Here is a 21,051-nt window from a genome sequence, read left to right as displayed (position 1 = left end):
AGCTCCCTCGTCTGTCCTCCAGCAGTCCCGTTCAGGTCCAGTTCAAGGGGGCAGAACCAGGTCTACTGCTGGTTTTCTGATGTTTTGTCTTCCCTGTGATGTTTTGACAATGAGAGAAACACCTGAACTGCTCTCTCTCCCTCTCTACCTGCCCCCCTCCCCCCCAGGTCTCTAATAGCGCCTCATTAGTCTCGCTCTTTTCTTTGGGGAATGTTTCTGTTTTTCCTCTCTTGTCACTTTGCTGCCTGACAACCAGCAGCCAGATTCACAAACACAAACTCCCCTGGAGGTTTTCTCATGGTCTCAGTCTTGGACTCTGTTAGACCAGAACTGGGTCTGGACCAGCACACAGGAGGTCAGGAGACACTGAAGTAACAGAACCCTTTACTGCTGGACAACACACTCACACGATAAGCTGCTCAGATTTGTCCCTCAGCTCCTCAGAATGACTCATAGTTCAACACATTACATGGAGTAAATGGAGATCAGAGGAAGTGTCCCTGGGTAAAGACACTGAAATGCTCCTGAATGAGTTTGTGGAAATGTCTGAGTGTTTGTTGTACACTAGTATTACTTTATTATAAGTACATTTCTCTCCGTCTGTCCCCACGATGGCAGCCTGCAGGTAGCAGCATCTCCTTCCCTTTCTCTCTCTCCCCCCCCCCCATCAGATGGACATGACTCATGAACTTTCATCTTTATAAGTATTTGTTAGTTTGATATTTATTTTAATGTATATTTTAAACGCTTTATTTTGTATATAAATGATAAATTCTTGTGCGTCTGCACTCACTTTTGTTTCCCCCGTGTGGGATAAATAAAGTTTCTTAACTTGTTGTTACTGAATTTTACATATTTCACTGTTTTCCCCTAAATGTTCCGTTTCATAATGTTTCCATTCTTCCTGATGTATTTTCCGCATGCTGTCCACACACTATACTGTATCCAGGACATTAAATACATGTGTAAGGGTCTGTTGCATTTGTCTCCACCTTGTGGCCCCTTTAAGTCACTGCACGGTCACAGTCAGCAGTCATGGTAAGAAGCTGCTGCTGCAGTCAACGGTTCTGTGGAGGTAAAACTGGTTTTCAAGTCAACTTTGCTTTATTAGTTTTTCTGCCTTCAGAGAAGAAATTGACTATTTAACTCAAGACACAAAAACAAAACTATTCTCCTCCTTCAGTGGCCGGACGGCCCAGACTCTCCACCTTCCAAAGACTTCAACCTGAGGCGGGAAAAAACAAAACAGATTTACAAGGTTTGAGTAGGTCTAAACCAGACCCAACCCTGACAGTCTAAACTGAGGGTTTAACAAGAAGGATTAATGGGTTCTAACCAGATCCAAACCAGACCTAACCCGGTCTCAGATCAGACTGACCTCTGCAGATGTTCGTCGCAGAAGGAGCCCAGTCGCTGCATCTCTGACTGGATAAAATTCTGAAGGACACAGAGGGACACAGTCAGTGACTGGAACAGGTCTGAGGTTTAGACCTGCTCTAATGCATTACAACTTTACTTCTTAGAAAGATTAGAACGTTCTTCTTGAGCCACAGCTGCCTCTGGGACTCTCCGGTCAGAGTCTGTTCCAGACGATTCTTCTTTTCTGGAAACTTTTTCTTTCAGTTGTGACTTTGTACTCAAAATATTCCAACTTGGTCTAAATATTTAAAATGTGAGATGCCGCCTTGTATGGAGTCCTGACATGCTGGGTGACCAATAGGAGCACAGAGCTCTTTCAAAACATCGCCATTTTGAAACTACGTTATTAAATCATGCTAATGTTAGCTAAGAAGTTAGCTATAAAATACTAATAGATACCCGTTAGCTAGCCAACTCAGCAAGTATTCAAAACGCCAACATATTTAAATATTTTATAAATACATGCATTTGTGGATTTCTACCACCTTTTATTAAAACCTGAAATATTTGTGTGCATCAGAAACACATTTGTGGACCTTAGATCATGTACAGCGATAATGTTTTTGTGGAGAGTCATTTACATATAATCTAAAATGCATTAGTGAATCCTTCTGTGAGACTGATCCGACTCCGTGGTAGTACATTAGTAGTATTACTGCAGTTTCTTCCAGTACCAGGATCTGTGTGTTTATGGCATTCAGGCTGGTTGAGTTTTCTTGCAGTCGGTTCAGCTGATCAGTGACGCTGTTCTCGAACGTCTGCAGCAACACACACCTACACACACACACACACACACACACAAACACTTTAATTACTATACAGTATTTTATTTAGCAACAAAAGATTTAAGTTAGATTTTTCATCAGTGTTCTCCGTGTTTGACTGGTTCAACACCTGTGTGGGTGGAGCTATAAAATAATTCACTCTTCAGGTCCAGCAGACACTCGGAGAGTCACAGCTGGTACACGTTGGTACTTGTTTCTCTGACTAAACACATTTGTATGCAACTGTGTGTTTATGTATGTAGCTGGGTGGTTGCTAAAATGCATTTCTCAATCACCATTATTATAATGCTGTACAAACATTATGTTTTGTGAGAGTATGCTACAAGTCAAACAGAATGAAAGTATTTTTACTTTGGCTCTTATTCTTTCCTTACTCTTTGCTCTGACATGAAGTATATCTACAGTCAGCATATAACAAAGGGTAATTACATAAATACATTGCTAAGCCACTAAAAAGGGTTGCTTAAGTGTTTATTGTGATTATTATTTTAAATGTACTCAAAATGCTTGCAAATTCGAAAATGTTGTTCAAACTAGCTAACCCATGCCCCACTCTCTGACAGACTCTGGTCAGGGTGCTAATGGCACCGTTGGGACGGAGCCTGGCCCGGGTACCTTGGGGGGTTCTGAGCCGCACACAGGACCAGAGCCCGTGGTGATCAGGAAAGACTCACATCAAGAGACTCCCTGTAGCCCAGAACTAGGCACTGAAGCCACAAAGACAGCCGTCTTGTTGCAGTTCTACAGTCGAGGTGTGCACTGCAGATCTACAAACAGAGAGAAAAGAGTGGGGTCCTCCCTGTCTATTTCTTTAAGTTTATGACCCTAGGGTTCTGTGCAAACTGGGGCTTATGGAAAATAACTAAGTTTCTCTTTGGGTGGCAGGTGTGTGAGTGGGCGGTACCTGTGTTTGTGGACCGTACCTGTGTGAGTGGGCGGTACCGGTGTTTGTGGACGGTACCTGTGTTTGTGGACCGGTGTGTGTGAGTGGGCGGTACCTGTGTTTGTGGACGGTACCTGTGTTTGTGGACCGGTGTGTGTGAGTGGGCGGTACCTTTGTTTGTGGACAGAGGTCAGCAGTGAAGAGACACGTTGCTGACACTCTCTTAGAGACTGAAGAACTTCAGTTTCGACGTTCTGCCAGATGCCCTGAAAATAATTTAATTACTTTTAGTTGACCGGCCGTGGCACTTCTTGATCAGCCACACAACCAGTCAATAATCAGATTGTAACTGTGCGTGTACTGACAGTGAAGTGTTGTTCTAGTTGTGTTCTGAAGGTGTTGAAGGCAGCTGTGATGCTGGTGGTTAGGCCTGACTCCACCCCTGCATCCATCACAGGCCCCTCCTTCTCAACATGTGGTTCAGCCCCTTCATCAGGCAGCCCTGCCTCCTCCTCTGGTGGCTCCGGCCCCTCAGGTGACCCCTCTGAGACCAGCGGCGAGTTCAATCTCTTTGTCGGCGCTGAACCCGCCCCAGGTGAGCGGCAGATTTATAAAACAATTCAGGTTCAGATAAAAATTTAAGGCTCAAGACTTCTACTACCTGTCAGGAATGAGTTTGACTCCTCCCCCTCTGGCTGAGGCTCCGCACCCCTTTTGTGGGCCAAAGGGCCCTCAGTTTGGTCTGACAGGTAGCCTTCACATAGAGAAACAAAACTTTAATTATTCCCTCCATTTCTGCCAGGAACAGAATGAACAGATGAAATCTTAAGATTGACAAAATTAAAATTTTACTTTGAAGCATTTGTCATCATTTTGAATTGCCATCAGTTTATTTGATTTACTTACTGTTCGTTCAGGATCATGTGGCAGTGGTACAATAATAAAGGCCTTAGTCTTTAACTGGTGTGCAATGCTGATCCCAGGTCAAGAAAATACAAACTTCCTTCTTTTATTTGCTGGGGGGGTGATGTCTGTTTGCAACGGCATAGTCTATCGACCCAACACTAATCTATAATCGACTACTTAAACCTGTGTCTGTTTAAGTAAAAGGATTCTCTCCTGTGTTATTCTGTTTTTATCATTGAACTTCTCAAATTTCCATAGTTCTGGATCATTGAATTAGTGAATTTATGTTTTCAATAATGGAGGGAAGAAACAACCATTATAATCAACCCAAACTACTAGAATGATGAACAGAAGAAGAAGAGCCTCTGACTGAGTTCTGTGAGTTCAATTAGTCTAACGAGGAAGATCAAACTGTTCATAAAGACCTGAGTCTGGAGCGGATCTCTTCCTTTCAGAACTGAAGACTTCCTGCAAACAGAAAACAGATGAACAGATGAGAACAGGTGATAGGCGGGAGACAACAGATGATAGGCGGGAGACAACAGGGAGAGAACAGGTGATAGGCGGGAGACAACAGGTGATGTTTTTTACAGAAGAATAAAAACAGGAAACAAACCTTTTTTTTAGGAGAGCTGCCTCCTCCAAAGTCATCTGTCTGCTCCTGAGAGATTTGTAGCTCCGCCCCCACAGGATCACCTGAGAGAGACCCATTCAGAGCACTGACCTTCACCAAGTTTCTCTGTAACTGATCCAGACTCGATGCAGCCTGTAGGCCAGTGTTCACTGTCCTCCGGCTGTCTCTCAGCTTCATTAGCTCACCGCTAATGCTAACAACGTTTCCTTCACAATCCAAAAACATCTGGATCTTTACCCGGTAGGTCCGTTCATTAGGGGTCACGCCCCACACGGGCCCCACCCCCAGATGACAGACAGAGGGTGTAATTCTTCTTGTTCATTAGACCCACCTGAGTTTAGATGGGAGCAGTTTGGAGAGTCTGTGGGGTGTGAAGGCGTGGAGTATCGGATCTGGTCAAACAGAAGCTCGGCCGTCTTTCTGGCTGGAGTCTGAAACAGAGAACAGCTTCCTGTTGAACGTCTTCACACTCTTTCACTCCATCGTCCACAGTGTGTTCACAGAGCAGCTACCTTCATCACAGAGGAGTCTTCTTCACTGCTCGCAGATGACAGAGGCAAGACTGGAGACAGACACACAGAGAATCAACAGACAGAAGATTCTTCAGTACCATCATCATCTCCACACCGCCGGGAAACACAAAGTACAGGTCCTGTGGACTCCTTCCGCTTCCTGGGCACCATCATCTCCCAGGACCTCAAGTGGGAGCTGAACATCACCTCCCTCACCAAGAAGGCCCAGCAGAGGATGTACTTCCTGCGGCAGCTGAAGAAGTTCAGCCTGCCAAAGACAATGATGGTGCACTTCTACACCACCATCATTGAGTCCATCCTCACCTCCTCCATCACCATCTGGTACGCTGCTGCCACTGCCAGGGACAAGGGCAGGCTGCAGCGCATCGTTCGCTCTGCAGAGAAGGTGATTGGCTGTAATCTTCCTTCTCTTCTGGACCTGTACCGATTCTGAGATCCTCGCTGCATTGCATGCGTGGCCCCAGCCCCTTGGGGCTTGGCCACTAATTACATTTTATTTATGAAGCTCCCAGAGACAGCTGGACCATCACAGTTACAATACAGAAAAAGAACAAAATCATCAACCAGACTCCATTTATAAAATCCAGGACTCTGAGGCGAGCAGGAAAGATTGTGGCCGACCCCTCCCACCCCAGACACAGACTGTTTCAGACTCTCCACTTGTGGTTGGAAACCTGCTGAGCAGTAAAGCTGATTCTGATGTTGGTCATTTATTATTAAATTCAGTCTGTTGGCTTTATTCCAGATTTCAAAGTGAATGTCGGAGGAGCTCATTCTATTTGTGACGACTTTAGAATAATTATAATCTAAGGACAGACTCACTCTTCAGCTGACTCTTGCTCTGTGGTTTCTTCCTGCTGTAGGATCTAACAGTCTGCCTGGCTGCTGAGGGGGACACCTGGACCGTCCCACCTGGGTCTTTAAGGCGGGGGGAACTTTTTACTTTCTGTTTATACAGAGAAGGAGAACAGAGGCAGCAGTCAGACCACCGAACCATTATGGGCGGGCGGGCAGATAGGCGGACAGGTACCATGAAGACTCTCCCAGCAGCCTCCTCCAGCTCTCGGTGGTGTTCAGAGTCAAAGTTCAGCTCCACTGTCTGACCTCTGCAGTTGTGGTGCATGATGGGATTGTTGAGCCGGACCCTGAGGACTGTCTCTGCCCCAGTGCATCCTGGGAAACATACACACACACAGTATTACTGTCCAGATGTTCAGCAGGAGAAACACCTGCAGGGACTGAACGCAGAAGAGAAGCGTTTTTACCGTCACGTTTCACCTGGAGACTGTAATGATCCACGTCCTCCCTCAGCAGGTGGATGGACCCCCACAGGAAACCCTGAGACACAGGAAGACGTCAGGACACAAAGCAGTCTCCGTCCCTGATGGTGGAATGAGCTACCACACGCCATCAGAGCAGGGGCGTCCCTCTCCAACTTCAAGAAGCTCCTGAAAACTCTGCAGAGAACACTTCCTCTGATAACACCTCAAACATGCACTTCCTGCGCTCTTCTGGCCGTCAGAGGAACTGCACTTCAACACAGTTCAACCCGAAGCCTCAGAGTCACGCACGCTCTCTTTATAAACACAAATAAATAGCTACAGCTGTGGACAGAAAACCACGCCAGTCCAGCATGCAGCAGCTGGCCAGTCGTAAACATCTACACTGAACAGGAGTTTGAATTAAGGTTGTAAGGAACAAAGTCTTTTACTGCTCAGCTGTCACCTATTCCTTTAATCGTCTGGTTTATTTACCTGTTTACTACTTACTCTTTCACTCGAACATTCAGTGTCAAGTCATCTCTGTAGTAGACGACTGTAATATTACTACACCTGTGCAGTACCTGAGGCTCATCGATGAAGAAGCTCACACATCCTGAGCCGGCGTTGAAATCTATCCAGAACTCGTCTAGTTTGTCGTCTTTAGGACGAAACAGCTGCAGAAGAAGAAGAAGAGGAGGAGGTCTGGAGTCTGCAGAGATCTACTGTGTATCATAAAGGCTCGGGTGTTTTACCTGTGTGGAGTCAAGGAAAGCTCGCAGGCAGGGGAAGGTGTAGACCCTGACAGACAGAACGCAGGGACAAAAATCACATACAGCTTTCACCTTCATCCCTTATGTTCAGGTCAAATGGGGGGGGGGGGGCACCTCTGCTGGTGTCCATGGTGACTGTTCACAAAGTTCAGGAACCGGCGACAGTCCTGGGGGGGGGGGGGGACAGAAAGATTTTTAACACCAACATTTACAATATGTCCTGTACAAAGAACAACGTACTATATCACATTAATACCTTTGCGTTTACATGTGTATCAAAAGTTTAGATCAGCACATCTCTGAACTTAACTCCCCCTCTGTCGCAGAGCGCCGCCGCCCCCCCCACCACACTCAAACACACACACACACACACCAGCTCAAAAGTATCCAGGTCATGTGCAGCTCTGTAAAAACTGAACTCTAACTCTGAACCATTTTCTCAAAAACAAGAACCACATCAACATCTAACCCTTCCTCCACCTTCCGTCTCCGGGTCATATACACCACCGTCTTTGTTGTTCAATAGCTGACATTTGTTCTTCTTCCGGAGTATCTAAAACCACAAATTAAAAAAAATCTGCTTCGTAAAAACTTCTCCGCATCTACTGAAAATGTTTTCCAACAAATCTGTCAGACGAATGCACTCTGAGAAGCAGTGAAACACTGTCTGTCTCTCACTGCAGAAGGGACATTTGTCTTCTACAGCAGCGTTAATAACAGATGAACGAGTTCACCAATACAACGCCATGAAGGACTCTCCACTGCAGGTCTGCCTTTTTCTGTGTACAAAGACCTCCAGGCTGGTTTAAAGTCAGGATCTAAGTCCAGAAAAACCCTCCACGGGACGTCACTACGTCCACTCAGTGTTCTCTGATTCACAGTTTTCACCATCAGTTTACAGAGAATCTTTCCTGAGGCGTCCCCCAAAGAAGCACCTACAGGGTCCACAGGCTTCGGTAGAAAACCAGAACAGTTCTTAAAACCAGGAGAAAGCCTGGTGGCAGGATACAGATCAGATCTGTTAAAGAGAGCACTCGCGCTCTGTCAGCTTCTGTTTCCAGTGTACCAGACTCGTGATTCTTGTAGACCTTAACCCAAGCCGATCAGCCAGTCCAACAGGGACTTCCAACCGAGGCCCAGCTAGCTCCACCACCTTCCCCAGAGTAGAAACCTGCAGTGTGAAGCTGTCTGGATAGCGTAAGTCCCCCCCAGTTAGGACAGTCCAACAGTCCTCCAAACAGCACAGGCTCTGGTAGGAGCCGGTACAGAGAGTCAACCTGCTGCTGCCTCAGCAAAGTCCACGCTGAGAAAACACTCCTGTAAACAGCTGCTAGAGATGGTCTCTCAGAAACAGATAGACCACGCTGCAGGATGCAGGTCTCCAGATCAGGTCTGCTGGCCCAGTGAGCAGTCTCTGAATGGACTGAGGACGGAAGGCAGCGCCTTGCTGGCCAGATGGACTAGACCACCCTCTTCCTTAGGAAGGAAAAGGACACTCCAATGCAACCTGTCCCAGAAGAAATCAACTAAAACCCTTTGGATCTGTACCAGAAGAGAAGCTGGGGGATCAATGCAAGCCAACCGGGGCCACAGAGCAGAAGAGACCAGATTATTGATCACAAGAGTGCGACCTCTGCAGGACATTTTAGGTAAGAGCCATTTCAGGAGCCAACCTTTAACTTTTTCCAGGGCATCGTCCCAGTTTTTCGGTTCCCAGAAAACTCCCAGATATTTCAGTCCCCCCCCCCACCAAACCTCCAGGTAACCTGAGCCGACACCTCAGCCTCTCCCCCACCATGACAGCCTCACTCTTCCCCCAGTTTACTTTTGTAGAGGATATGCAGCCAAACAGATTCACCAACATATCAACGTCTTTCTGTGTGTTTGTATCAGCACAGGAAAACCTGTATGGCAAAAGTAAAATGCCTGTCGCACCTTCGACAATGCCACCAGGCCAGCTGCAGGGTCATCAGCTGGGAGCCACCCTTCATTGATGTTTCGCTCCATTATTCCTGGAACATCTTGGGATGGTGGAGCAACGGCAGGGACGTCTCCCTGCCGCCCCCTGCAACTGACCCTAGTATGCTTAAGACTCTTGCCTACCCCACACATAATTTTTCCTCCTCAACCAAAGCCAGAAACTCCCTTTCTCCGTTTCCTCAGCCAGCTCCTTTATGGTCTTCCTCAACTTAGCCCCAATTATGCCCATGGACTTTAGGAAGCGCTGGGTAGATGATCCCACAAAGCCTCTGCAGCCAACTTCCACAGGAAAGGTGGCTGTCCTCCACCCAACTTCTCTGCACTGTTAACCAACACTATGACATCATCAGCGTACGACAGCAACAGTTTGGAAAACAAAACTCCACTCAGATTGTTTCTCAGTTTATGGAGCAGAGGCTCGATGACCAGAGAACAGAGGGCAGCCCGGTGTGACCCCCCTCTGAATAGTGAAAGGAGCTCTCAGACCCCAATTCATTTTTAGAACAACTGCAGTGTCACTACACAGAACCTGGATCTGGGCTATAAAGCGAGATCCTGGAGTTCAACCCGGGTCTGCAGCCAATGAGCTAGAGACCTCCAAAACATCACACATTAAAGTGACACTGCCAGCCACACAGTATGTCTGATCAGCGTGGATAACAGCAGCCGTCACCTCTGGAAGCCTGGGGGCCAAGACCCGGGACAGTATGTTATGGTCTGTGCAGAGCAGGGAAACCGGTCTCCAGGTCTTCAGCTCTTGCAGGTCTCCCTTCTTGGGCAGCAAAGTGATGAGCGCCCTCCTGCAGCTCAGAGGCAGCCGACCTCTCTCCAGGCTGTCTGCGACAACCTCCAACAAGTCTTCACCCAACACAGACCAGCAGGACCGACCGTCCGGGCCAGGAGCCCTGCCACCCTGAGAACCCATCAGCGTAAAGTTCATCAAGGGAAACACGAGCCTCCAACTTCACCCTGGCCTCAGCGTCCACCTGAGGAAGAGCAGTGAAGAAGCTGCTGCACACACCTGTCAGCTAATTTCCTAATCTCAGAGGAGTCTGAGAGCGCAGAGCCACTGTCAGGTCGCAGGGAGGGAACAAGTTTTCCTCTCCAAACCAAAAAAAGATCTGAGAGGGGGTGTCCGTCTGCGTGACGTCCAGGAAGCGTGACCTGACCAGAACTCCCTGTGCTGCGGCGCCCAGCAGGATGGCCAGAGCCGCCTTTTTAGATTTAAGCGGTCTAAAAGAATCTACCAAACCCTGCAGTTCCACCAGCTGAGCCTCCAGGTTCTTGATGATTCCTGTCAAGCTTTGGATTTTCAGTACATTTAAAATCACCTCCTAAAAACAAATCCTCATCACTGTTACAGTTCTGGATGGTGTCACACAGAACATTAAGCACCGCTAACCTGTCTGCTCCACTGGTTGGTGCATAAACATTAACAAACAACATTTTCAAATTGAGCTTCAAACTTCAACAAACAGCCTCAATAATTTCCTCTGCTTTGTAGGAAGAAGGTACAAAGCTCACAATTCCCACTACAGCTGGACTTATGGCTCAGAATGACTTCATTATCTGCACTACTGTGTGTTTCCTGAATCAACAGAACATCTATGTTCTTCAGCTCCATCAGCTTAAAAACAGCAGTTATTTTACAATCGTCCCTCCTATTAGATTCAAAGTGCCTCTGCTGAAATCACACATGGAGAAAAAGAAGAGAACAAGAGGAAACAAAAAAAGAGAAACGTTTTTGTTTAAACATCAGCAGCTATTTGTGCTTTTACTCTGAGTCCCAGTTTCTTTAAATGATAGACTTCCTGCTCGGTTAGAACATCTACAAAGTTTTCCAACGAAGGTTAAAATGAAGGGCAACTGGACTTGGTTGAAGCTACTGGAAGACGTTTCGTCCCTTATCCAAAGGACTTCTTCAGTTCTGACTGACTGGCAGGGAAACTCAGCTATTTAACCTCAGTGGGGTCGTTATCTCGGGTCATCGATACCGCTGGTTCGTTAGTGTTCCTTGTTGCTGTGACGACAGTCGTTACAGTCGTTGAGACTACCTGTGGCCAAGACTGAACGACCATCGTTGGTATCTTCACCTGAGGCCAATAGGTTACGTTTGTTGAGTTTCCTGGGAAGTGATGAAAGGACAGCATTGTAAGTGGGGGATAAGTGGTGGCGTAGACCCCCTCCCCTGTTCAATGACGGCTTCTCCACCCTGGTGTAGATGGCTTCCTTGACACCTCTTTCAAACCATCCATCTTCTCTGTCTAAAATGTGCACCTGGTGGTCCTCAAACGAGTGTCCTCTGTCCTTCAGATGTAAGTAGACTGCAGAGTCTTGACCTGAGGAGTTGGCCCTTCTGTGTTGAGCCATGCGTTTGTGTAGTGGTTGTTTAGTCTCCCCAATATACAGGTCTGTGCATTCCTCACTGCATTGGACCGCATACACTAGATTGCTTTTCTTGTGTTTGGGTGTGCGGTCTTTGGGGTGGACCAGCATCTGTCTTAGTGTGTTCTTGGGTTTAAAAAACACAGGGATGTTATGTTTGTTAAAAATCCTCCTGAGTTTCTCTGATACTCCAGACACGTATGGAATCACAATGTTGTTGCGTTTGACCTTCTTTTCCTCCCCTGTAGTTTTGTTCTTCTTGGATTTTGTGGCTGTTTTCACAAAAGCCCATTTAGGGTATCCACAGGCTGTAAGTGCCCCCTTCAGGTGGTTCTTTTCCTTCTCTCTGGCTTGGGCGCTTGTTGGTATGTTTTCCGCTCTGTGGTGCAGTGTTCTCATGACCCCTAGCTTGTGCTCCAGTGGGTGGTGTGAATCGAAGAGTAGGTATTGGTCTGTGTGTGTGGGTTTTCTGTAAACACCAATCTGCAGGCTCCTGTCCTCTTCAATGTGTACAGCGCAGTCCAGGAAGGCCAAACTGTTGTTGTGAACATCTTCTCGTGTGAACTTGATGTTACTGTCCACAGAGTTGATGTGTTCTGTGAAGGCTTGCACTTCCTGGCTTTTGATTTTGACCCAGGTGTCGTCCACATATCTGTACCAGTGGCTCGGTGCTGTTCCTCTGAAGGAGTTGAGGGCTTTATTCTCCACTTCTTCCATGTAGATGTTGGCCACAATCGGGGATACCGGTGAGCCCATGGCACAGCCATGCTTCTGTCTGTAGAATCCACCGTTGTACTGGAAATAGGTGGTGTTTAGACAGAGGTCGAGTAATTTGCAGATTTGGTCAGGGCTGAGGCTAGTTCTGTTGTCCAGGGTGTTGTCTTGTGTTAGCCGTTTCCTAACGGTTTCTACTGCCTCTATGGTGGGGATGCAGGTGAACAAAGAAGTCACGTCATAGGATACCATGGTTTTATCTGGATCCAGTTTTAGTCCTCGAACTTTGTTTACAAAGTCAATAGAGTTTTGGATGTGGTGAGGCGTGTTTCCCACCAAAGGAGCTAAGATGGTGGAAATGTGTTTGGCAATGTTGTAGGTGACCGAGTTAATGCTGCTGTTAATCGGCCTGAGTGGGGCTCCTTCTTTGTGTATCTTGGGTAGAAGTGGAGAATAAAGCCCTCAACTCCTTCAGAGGAATAGCACCGAGCCACTGATACAGATATGTGGACGACACCTGGGTCAAAATCAAAAGCCAGGAAGTGCAAGCCTTCACAGAACACATCAACTCTGTGGACAGTAACATCAGGTTCACACGAGAAGATGTTCACAACAACAGTTTGGCCTTCCTGGACTGCGCTGTACACATTGAAGAGGACAGGAGCCTGCAGATTGGTGTTTACAGAAAACCCACACACACAGACCAATACCTACTGTTCGATTCCCACCACCCACTGGAGCACAAGCTAGGGGTCATGAGAACACTGCACCACAGAGCGGAAAACATACCAACAACCGCCCAAGCCAGAGAGAAGGAACAGAACCACCTGAAGGGGGCACTTACAGCCTGTGGATACCCTAAATGGGCTTTTGTGAAGACAGCCACAAAATCCAAGAAGAACAAAACTACAGGGGAGGAAAAGAAGGTCAAACGCAACAACATTGTGATTCCATACGTGTCTGGAGTATCAGAGAAACTCAGGAGGATTTTTAACAAACACAACATCCCTGTGTTTTTTAAACCCAAGAACACACTAACACAGATGCTGGTCCACCCCAAAGACCGCACACCCAAACACAAGAAAAGCAATCTAGTGTATGCGGTCCAATGCAGTGAGGAATGCACAGACCTGTATATTGGGGAGACTAAACAACCACGACACAAACGCATGGCTCAACACAGAAGGGCCAACTCCTCAGGTCAAGACTCTGCAGTCTACTTACATCTGAAGGACAGAGGACACTCGTTTGAGGACCACCAGGTGCACATTTTAGACAGAGAAGATGGATGGTTTGAAAGAGGTGTCAAGGAAGCATCTACACCAGGGTGGAGAAGCCGTCATTGAACAGGGGAGGGGGTCTACGCCACCACTTATCCCCCACTTACAATGCTGTCCTTTCATCACTTCCCAGGAAACTCAACAAACGTAACCTATTGGCCTCAGGTGAAGATACCAACGATGGTCGTTCAGTCTGGCCACAGGTAGTCTCAACGACTGTAACGACTGTCGTCACAGCAACAAGGAACACTAACGAACCAGCGGTATCGATGACCCGAGATAACGACCCCACTGAGGTTAAATAGCTGAGTTTCCCTGCCAGTCAGTCAGAACTGAAGAAGTCCTTTGGATGAGGGACGAAACGTCTTCCAGTAGCTTCAACCAAGTCCAGTTGCCCTTCATTTTAACCTTCGTTGGATAACTATGACCTGGATGACTGAGAATCTTCATAGACATCTACAAAGTTTCCTGATCTTTCTGTCAGAGACTCAGCTGACTCAACAAATAGATTCAGATCTGATCTTTCACCTTTAGTTTCTGCAGGAACTTCCTGACATCAGCAGGAGAGTACCGGTCCTGCTGGTCCTCCTGGTCCTGCTGGGTCAGGGAGAATCCCTTTCCTCTAAAGATGTCCCAGCTTCTGTGCCTGTAGTGATTTTGATGGCTACATTACTATGGACCTGTTCTAGATGTTTCCTGGTGACCGTTTCAACATGTCATCATCAGACATCTCTTCATTTTCACCAGAGTCCTCACACACTGACAGATGATCACGCACATCATCATGTTCTTGATGATCAGTGTTTTCCAAACTGTTGGGACACTCAGTCTGTTTATCATATCATCATTTAGCATAGAGGGGGGTCCCCGTCCCCGGGAGCCTGGCTGGGGCGGCCGGGGTCCCCGTCCCCGGGAGCCTGGCCGGGGCGGCGTACAGCTCCGGTAGGTTTGTTTCCGGAGCCGACGGCACCCCCGACACCCCCTCTCCAGCAGCATCAGCGGGCCGCTGCCCCCCCTTCTCTCTGGGCAGGAACCAATCAAATGCCCTTCCACACCACAACCAAGACACTTCATTAGAAATGACTATCGGACTGACCAGCGGGAGAATGGGAGTCTGTTTCGACCACATCACTAACTTTGGCTGTGCTGTCGAGAGAGAGAGAGAGAGAGAGAGAGAGAGACAGCGACAGAGAGAGAGAGACAGCGACAGAGAGAGAGAGACACACGTGTTCAGACAGACAGACAGAGACACAGGTTAGTCACTCACCACCTCAAAGTCTCTGTCTCTGATGTCACAGAAGGCGCTGCTGATGTCATGGCTGGAGAACCACTGATTGGCTCTCTGCTCTCGGTCCGTCCTGGGAGTCAGACGACACAGAGCCTCCGATAGGCTGACCTGCAGCTCGTAGTCTGAAACGCCAACATGTCTTAAAACACGGAGGAGACAACAGCTTCCTCCCTCTGGGACACATTATTACAACATAACATTCACTTCTACACAGCCGAGTCCTCCCACAGCACAGGCGAGAGACGCCGACAGGTGCATACAGGAAGTTAGTTAGTTTCTGTCAGCAGCTAAGTAAAGGTTATTCATCTAAAGACAAGAGGACAGAATCTCACCTCCAACTGTCAGAACGGCTGCTGCAACCTGGGCTCTGTCAGACAGACAGGGGGAGAGACAGCTCAACAGACAGACAGGAAGACAGGTGGACAGACGTGTGTACTCATTATGTACTGGGTGTGTCTTACAGTATCTGGGTCAGGTTCTGGTTGATCTGGATCAGTCTCCTCTGCTCTCTGCTCAGAGACTCCAGGATGCTGTTAAAGGTTCTGATGGCCTGAAACCAGAAACACCTTCAACTCAAACTGCAGACACGTTCCAGAGAGCAGGACACAGCACAGACCAGCAGAGACCAGTAAAAAGGAGTACAGACCAGCCGAGACCTGTACTAGTAGTAAGTAATATTTACTAATGTTTGAAGCTGTAGGATGAAGTGACTATATGGTACATTCCAAGCCACTTTTGTATAACCCTCTACTGGCCACCCGTTCTGTGTGCCTTAAGAAACACTACAGACACACACAAGTTCTAACAGGTTTTAAAGTTTAAAAATGACTCTGCATGATCCCTCTTTGCTCCAATATAATATGTGCAAGATTTAAAGGGAAATACAGAGATTTAAATCAAATCTGTAAAATGATTTTGTTTTAACAACTATTATGCGTTGTCACTCTAAGACATCAAAAGGTCCAGGATCAAAGGACTGCTGTGCTGTGGTTGCTGGATGCCTAAAAGAGATAAGGATCCAGGTGCGAGAAGGGAGGTGGTGATTGTCTGCAAGCACACGTAAATGGAAAAGAAGGGAGTATAGCCTAAAAAGTAAACATCTCTGATAAGGAGAAATAATGAGCATTCTGTGCCAGAAACAACCCTTTAAAGGGCTATTTTGGAAACCTCTAAGATTCTGTTAAGAGAAACATTTGAAATATGTTGAAATGTATTACAGAAGGGTCTTTAAAGCACTGTGGTTGATCTGAAATGATTGTGTGACCAGAAAACATGGCACTCTTTTTTAAAAATGTCATCTTGTTTGAGTTTTACTGGTGTCAAAATATGCATACATGTCTTAAAACAATACGATTTGACCTTCTGGGGGTTCTAATGGTGAATTTTAGGACTAGACCACAACAAAATAATATATAAAAACAACGTTGTGACTATGTTTTATAGTTAGTTAATTTTAAACAGACAAAATGTAAAATCATTAATACAAACTACCTAAACCAGTAAACAAAAGAGGCCACTAGTGGCAGCAGAGGATAAGAAAAAAATCAGAATGTGAAACGTGAACGTAGAATTTCCGCCTAAACGGGAGGAGATTGAGGATTATAAAAGACCCTGATGCCTGCTGGGATGTAAGTATGTAGGTTTTTGTCTTGTAATGGAATAAGATGCACCAATTTCTGACTCCAGTTAGTTTTTAGACACCAAATTGCTGTTTATTGTAGCAAGGTTTTGGGTTTTTAACTGGCCTAGCCCCGAAGTTTCCCTTCAACACAAGCCAGCACAGACAATCTGAGTCCAGCAGACCCCAGTAAAGAGTAGGACAGACCAGGACGAGTCAACAGAGAGCAGTTAATGGATGTGGTTACCTCCAATCTCAGTGGAAAGTGGATCTCTGGTTCCAGAGAGAACTGAGCCAACTGAAGGAGAACCACAGACAGCTGACTGACTGAGAGACAGACAGGTGAGTTTAGAGAAACAGACAGGCGACACAAAATGAAGAAATTCTGACTAAAGATGAATGAAACAAACCTGGAAGGGAAGCTTGGCCCAGCAGCTGGCAGACAGACAGACGGGCAGAGAGAGGGGGACAGTTCAACACACAGGTGCATCATATGTTGGAAAAGTCAGCGCCATACCATTGTTTTTTCAGTAACTTTATTCCAGCAGTGAAACTTTCATAGATTCTAGATTCATTAACAAAGTGAAATATTTCTTTTGTAGTTTTAATCTTGATAATTACGGAAATCCCGGAAATCAAACTCCAGATCTCAGAATATTAGAATGAAATGAGGACCTGAGAAGAGTCCACATTTCTGGAGTGGAGTCTGGAGTCATCAAGACCCACCAAGCACAGACCGGTCCAGGAAATGAGCTACTGTGTCAAACCAGTCCTGAACCACAGACATCGGAAGAGTCTTACCTGGGCTAAGGAAAAACTGAACTGGACCAGTGGTCCTCTTTTCAGATGAAATCCAGGTCCCAGAGTCTGGAGGACAAGTGGAGAGGTCCAGAAGTCCAGAGTGAAGTTTCCACAGTCTGTGATGATTGGGGTGTCCTCTGTTCTGGTCCACAGGGTTTTATCAAATCCAGAGTCAAAGCAGAGTCTACCAGGAGACTTTAGAGACTTGTTGTTTCATCTGCTGACAAGCTTTATGGAGATGCTGGTTTCCTTTTCCTGCAGGACTTGGCACCTGCCCACAGGACCAGAACCACTAGGAACTGGTGTATTACTGCGATTGGTTGGTCAGCTCACCTGACCCTCAAAGAATCTATGAGAGACACCAGACGAGCTGAACCGGCCACCATCAAAGAACCTGCAGGCATCATAAACAGGCTGCTCTGATGCAGCACCAAGAGCACAAACTAACCCTTACAGAACTTTTCAACTTTCAGAAGGTCCACATTTCTGTATTCTTCAGTCTTTACTGTAATATTTTGAGATCTGGAGTTTTGATTTCCAGGAGCTGTGAGCTGTAATCGAGATTAAAACAACAAAAGAAACATTTCACTTTATATGAATGAGTCTACAGAAGTTTCACTTTTTAACTTAAATTACTGAAAAAGAACTTGTCTCAGCTGTTATTTGAGCTCCGGCCGTACCTCAGCTGGAGGGGCATGTGAGTCCTGATTGGATGAACAGTGTGAGCTCACCTCTGTAGTGGGTACAAGGGGGTAAGCCAGATGTGAAACAGTGAAGCTGACCAAAGCCTGCATGGAAGGTTCAATTTTTTCCCCGAGTAAGACAATTAACCCCTCGTTAAGTGGCATGCGACCTCTGATCTACACTGAACAAAATTATAAAGGCAACCCTTTTGTTTTTGCCCCCATTCATCCTGAGCTGAACTCAAAGATCTAAGACTTTCTCTATGTACACAAAAGGCATATTTCTCTCAAATATTGTTCACAAATCTGTCAAAATCTGTGTTAGTGAGCACTTCTCCTTTGCCGAGATAATCCATCCACCTCACAGGTGTGGCATATCAAGATGCTGAGCAGACAGCATGGGGACTGCACAGGTGTGCTTTAGGCTGGCCACGATAAAAGGCCTTAGGCTGGCCATAATAAAAGGCCACTCCCAATTTATTGGTCCAAAACTGCTCTCCGTTGTATTGCTTCGTCCAGTAATATACTGTCTATGAGTGGGTACCACATTTTTATCTCAGCGTGTTTAACCAGCAGGAGACTTCATTTCCCAGCATGCTCCTCACCAGGAAGTAGTCACAGAACTTTTCAGCGAGGCTCAGCAGGGGGGCGGAGTTCTTCTGGAGGTCAGAGGTCAGCAGGTCACGAACGGCTTCGAACCACATCACCACCTGAACAAAAAGAGTTAGCAGTAGATTACTGGACTACAGACAACATTACTCCACAGATTCCCGTCACAGATTACCGCTGTACAGATTACTTCATGGATTACAGATTACTTTAGCGGTCAGTCCGTGGTCAACGAGTGCCTGCAGGTCGTGTCTGTTCTCTGACAGGATCTCTAAAGACTTCAACACAACCAGAACTCTGCTGAACCCAGATCCACACAGGTCCTGAAACAACAAAGAAACAGTAATCAGATTAAACAGGATTATTTTGTTACAACAACATGTACTGCAAGTCTGGATCAGTGAAGACCAGGACCCTGGACCACGACGCAGGATTTGAGCTTGTCCAGGTAACTTCGGGGTTAACCCTGCTAGGTTTTCAGCACCACGACGGTGGTTCACTTCTTACTGGGGTAGATCTCCATGGTAACTGATGCTGAACGGCTAACCTGCTCCGGATCAGGTTCTGATCCAGATCAGCTCTGTGAAACAGCCGCCTACTGACCAATCAGCTCTCTGGAAAATGACGTCAGCATCTGTAGGAAATCCCACAGAGAGTTTTACAGGCTGCTTTATGTTTGCAGCGGTGATGTGAAACTCCGGTCTATAGAGAAATGATCCTACAGAGACGGACCGAAAGCCTCAGGTCACTGCAGCCTGCAGGTTTTTACAGTACAGTCCGTCTCACACAGCCTGACGCAGCGTTACAATAAACGGGTTCCATTTTTCTTCTGTGAGGCTGAATATTAGGAGCAGTTTGGTAGGGGTGTTGAAATAAATGTAAATATGAACGCAGGCCGTTTATTTTAGGTTAGCAGCTTCTTTTATGACAGAGACCGGCCACCTGTTGCTACCTGGGCAGGTAATGAGGGGAGTTTCAGCAGCCCAGATGTTGAGATTCGGTCTTTCAGCCACTATCTCAACACATTTTATGGCATGAATGGATTTTCATTACTTTATGAAGTTAATTCAGAACAATGCTTGAAACACTGAGTGTGTTAAATAAATTAATATGATGTTTGAAGTTTTTTTAAAGTGAGGTGGATCGACCACTTATTCAGTGGCCGAGTCTTTTACATTTTCATAGAGCTCATAAAAACACATTATTACAGACTACGCCTGTTCATTCATTCATTCATCCACAGTGAGGGTGATTTTCTGTCTCCCTGCATGTCTCAGCTGCAGCTGAGCTATTTAGACTGTCGTATTTCTGATCAGCTGTTCTGGAAACCAAACCTGCTTTCTGAAACCATATTAAAGCCCTGAAGTCTAATCCTGATCCACAGAGACAGGAAGCGGGTTACCTTGGTGACCACCTGGTCCAGCCTGGTGAGGGTGATGCTGGTCAGTCCTTCGTAGTGCAGCACAGAGACCAGATGAGAAGAGTCTCTGCGGAGCAGACACTCCTCCACTTTCAGCTCCATCTAAAGAGAAACGCTCTACTTTACCAGGTGAACCAGACTCATTTCAATTTACACTCAGTGGATGACTGACAGACGTTTAGCCCATCAAACACCTCGGCTGCTGTACAGGAAGTCATCAACAACCACTGAGAACACTCTGCGCTACAACAGGTCCTCCCTGCCCCCCTCGTGATAAGCAGGTGGTCTAAAGTGAAAGAGGACCAAGTAAGGAGCAGAGAAGTCCAACATGCAGATGAACCTGAACACTCAGTGTGATCCTCCTGCAGACGGACAGCAGGTGGCGCTGCGGCTGCACTTCCCCTGTAATGTTTGTCCAGCACGATAACGCCGCATCTTCTGCAGTGGTCACCTGGCCTGAGCTTCTGGCCGCGGGTCCGAGCTCACCTTACCGACAGAGCTCACGCGCGTTCGTCACGAGGCTTTCGGGGAACGCGGCGCTGTTTGACCTGCTGTCTGTCTGGGTCCAGGTGTGAGGCTCACCTGTCCGCTGTGAGACTGGACCTGGACCGATAAGAAAAGAATCAATAAGTGTATTTACCATCGCAGCTCTCCTCTCCGTCTGCAGGAACACACGCGCGCGCGCACAGCTGCCGCTAATTAACTCATCAGCGCGTCCAGACCGCGCAGGCGCAGAGAGAGAGAGGTCAGCTTTAAACAGTTGATGATGGTCCGGTCCCAACGTCCCTCTCTGAGGCGCGTTCCCGGGAAGTCCGTGAGGGCTCAGGGCCGTCCCACTGTCAAATCGCCAAGTGCAAGAGGGCTCTCTCGCGGACAATTTTGAGCCCTTTATAGACCCTTTTCGTAAGTCCGCATTTCTGCAGAATTTTCTCAGTTCATGGCGGTATGACGTGAAAAACGGGGGTTACCAGGGGAAGCCCATGAAGCTAGAGACGTATCAACGCCTACGCTGATGTTAACATTGTTGAAAGTTTTCTTAACTTAAGATGCTGCACAGAACACATGAAGTCAGAGGAATGCA

At 46.9% G+C, this 21,051-nt stretch overlaps 1 protein-coding gene across 1 annotated transcript; it reads right to left on the bottom strand.

Annotated features, from left to right (window-relative positions):
• Positions 1–1,082: 1,082 nt before the first annotated feature.
• On the bottom strand, positions 1,083–20,635 carry sycp2l (synaptonemal complex protein 2-like). The gene is made up of 25 exons (XM_038711120.1): positions 20,611–20,635; positions 19,953–20,072; positions 18,760–18,873; positions 18,547–18,651; positions 16,868–16,892; positions 16,705–16,784; positions 15,301–15,389; positions 15,172–15,206; positions 14,819–14,961; positions 7,307–7,359; positions 7,175–7,220; positions 7,004–7,096; positions 6,426–6,498; positions 6,191–6,333; positions 5,983–6,106; positions 5,140–5,189; positions 4,959–5,058; positions 4,610–4,689; positions 4,419–4,461; positions 3,749–3,841; positions 3,453–3,667; positions 3,259–3,353; positions 2,094–2,193; positions 1,379–1,437; positions 1,083–1,225 (listed from the first exon to the last, which is right to left on the bottom strand). Exons 1-25 carry the CDS (start codon positions 20,611–20,613, stop codon positions 1,180–1,182), a joined length of 2,127 nt encoding a protein of 708 aa, XP_038567048.1. The 5' UTR covers positions 20,614–20,635; the 3' UTR covers positions 1,083–1,179.
• Between the last annotated feature and the right edge of the window lie 416 nt (positions 20,636–21,051).

This window comes from Micropterus salmoides, unplaced genomic scaffold (assembly GCF_014851395.1).
Source record: "Micropterus salmoides isolate LMB-PRFRI ecotype aquatic unplaced genomic scaffold, ASM1485139v1 Ms_hic_scaffold_1, whole genome shotgun sequence".
NCBI lineage: Eukaryota > Metazoa > Chordata > Actinopteri > Centrarchiformes > Centrarchidae > Micropterus > Micropterus salmoides.
This window is presented reverse-complemented; position numbering and strand designations above follow the sequence as displayed.

Coding starts and splice junctions, on each gene's coding strand:
- sycp2l (XM_038711120.1), bottom strand. Junction 5,059..5,139: donor AAGACTCCTCTGTGATGAAG/GTAGCTGCTCTG, acceptor TCTCTGTTTCAG/ACTCCAGCCAGAAAGACGGC. Junction 3,842..4,418: donor GAGATCCGCTCCAGACTCAG/GTCTTTATGAAC, acceptor CTCTATGTGAAG/GCTACCTGTCAGACCAAACT.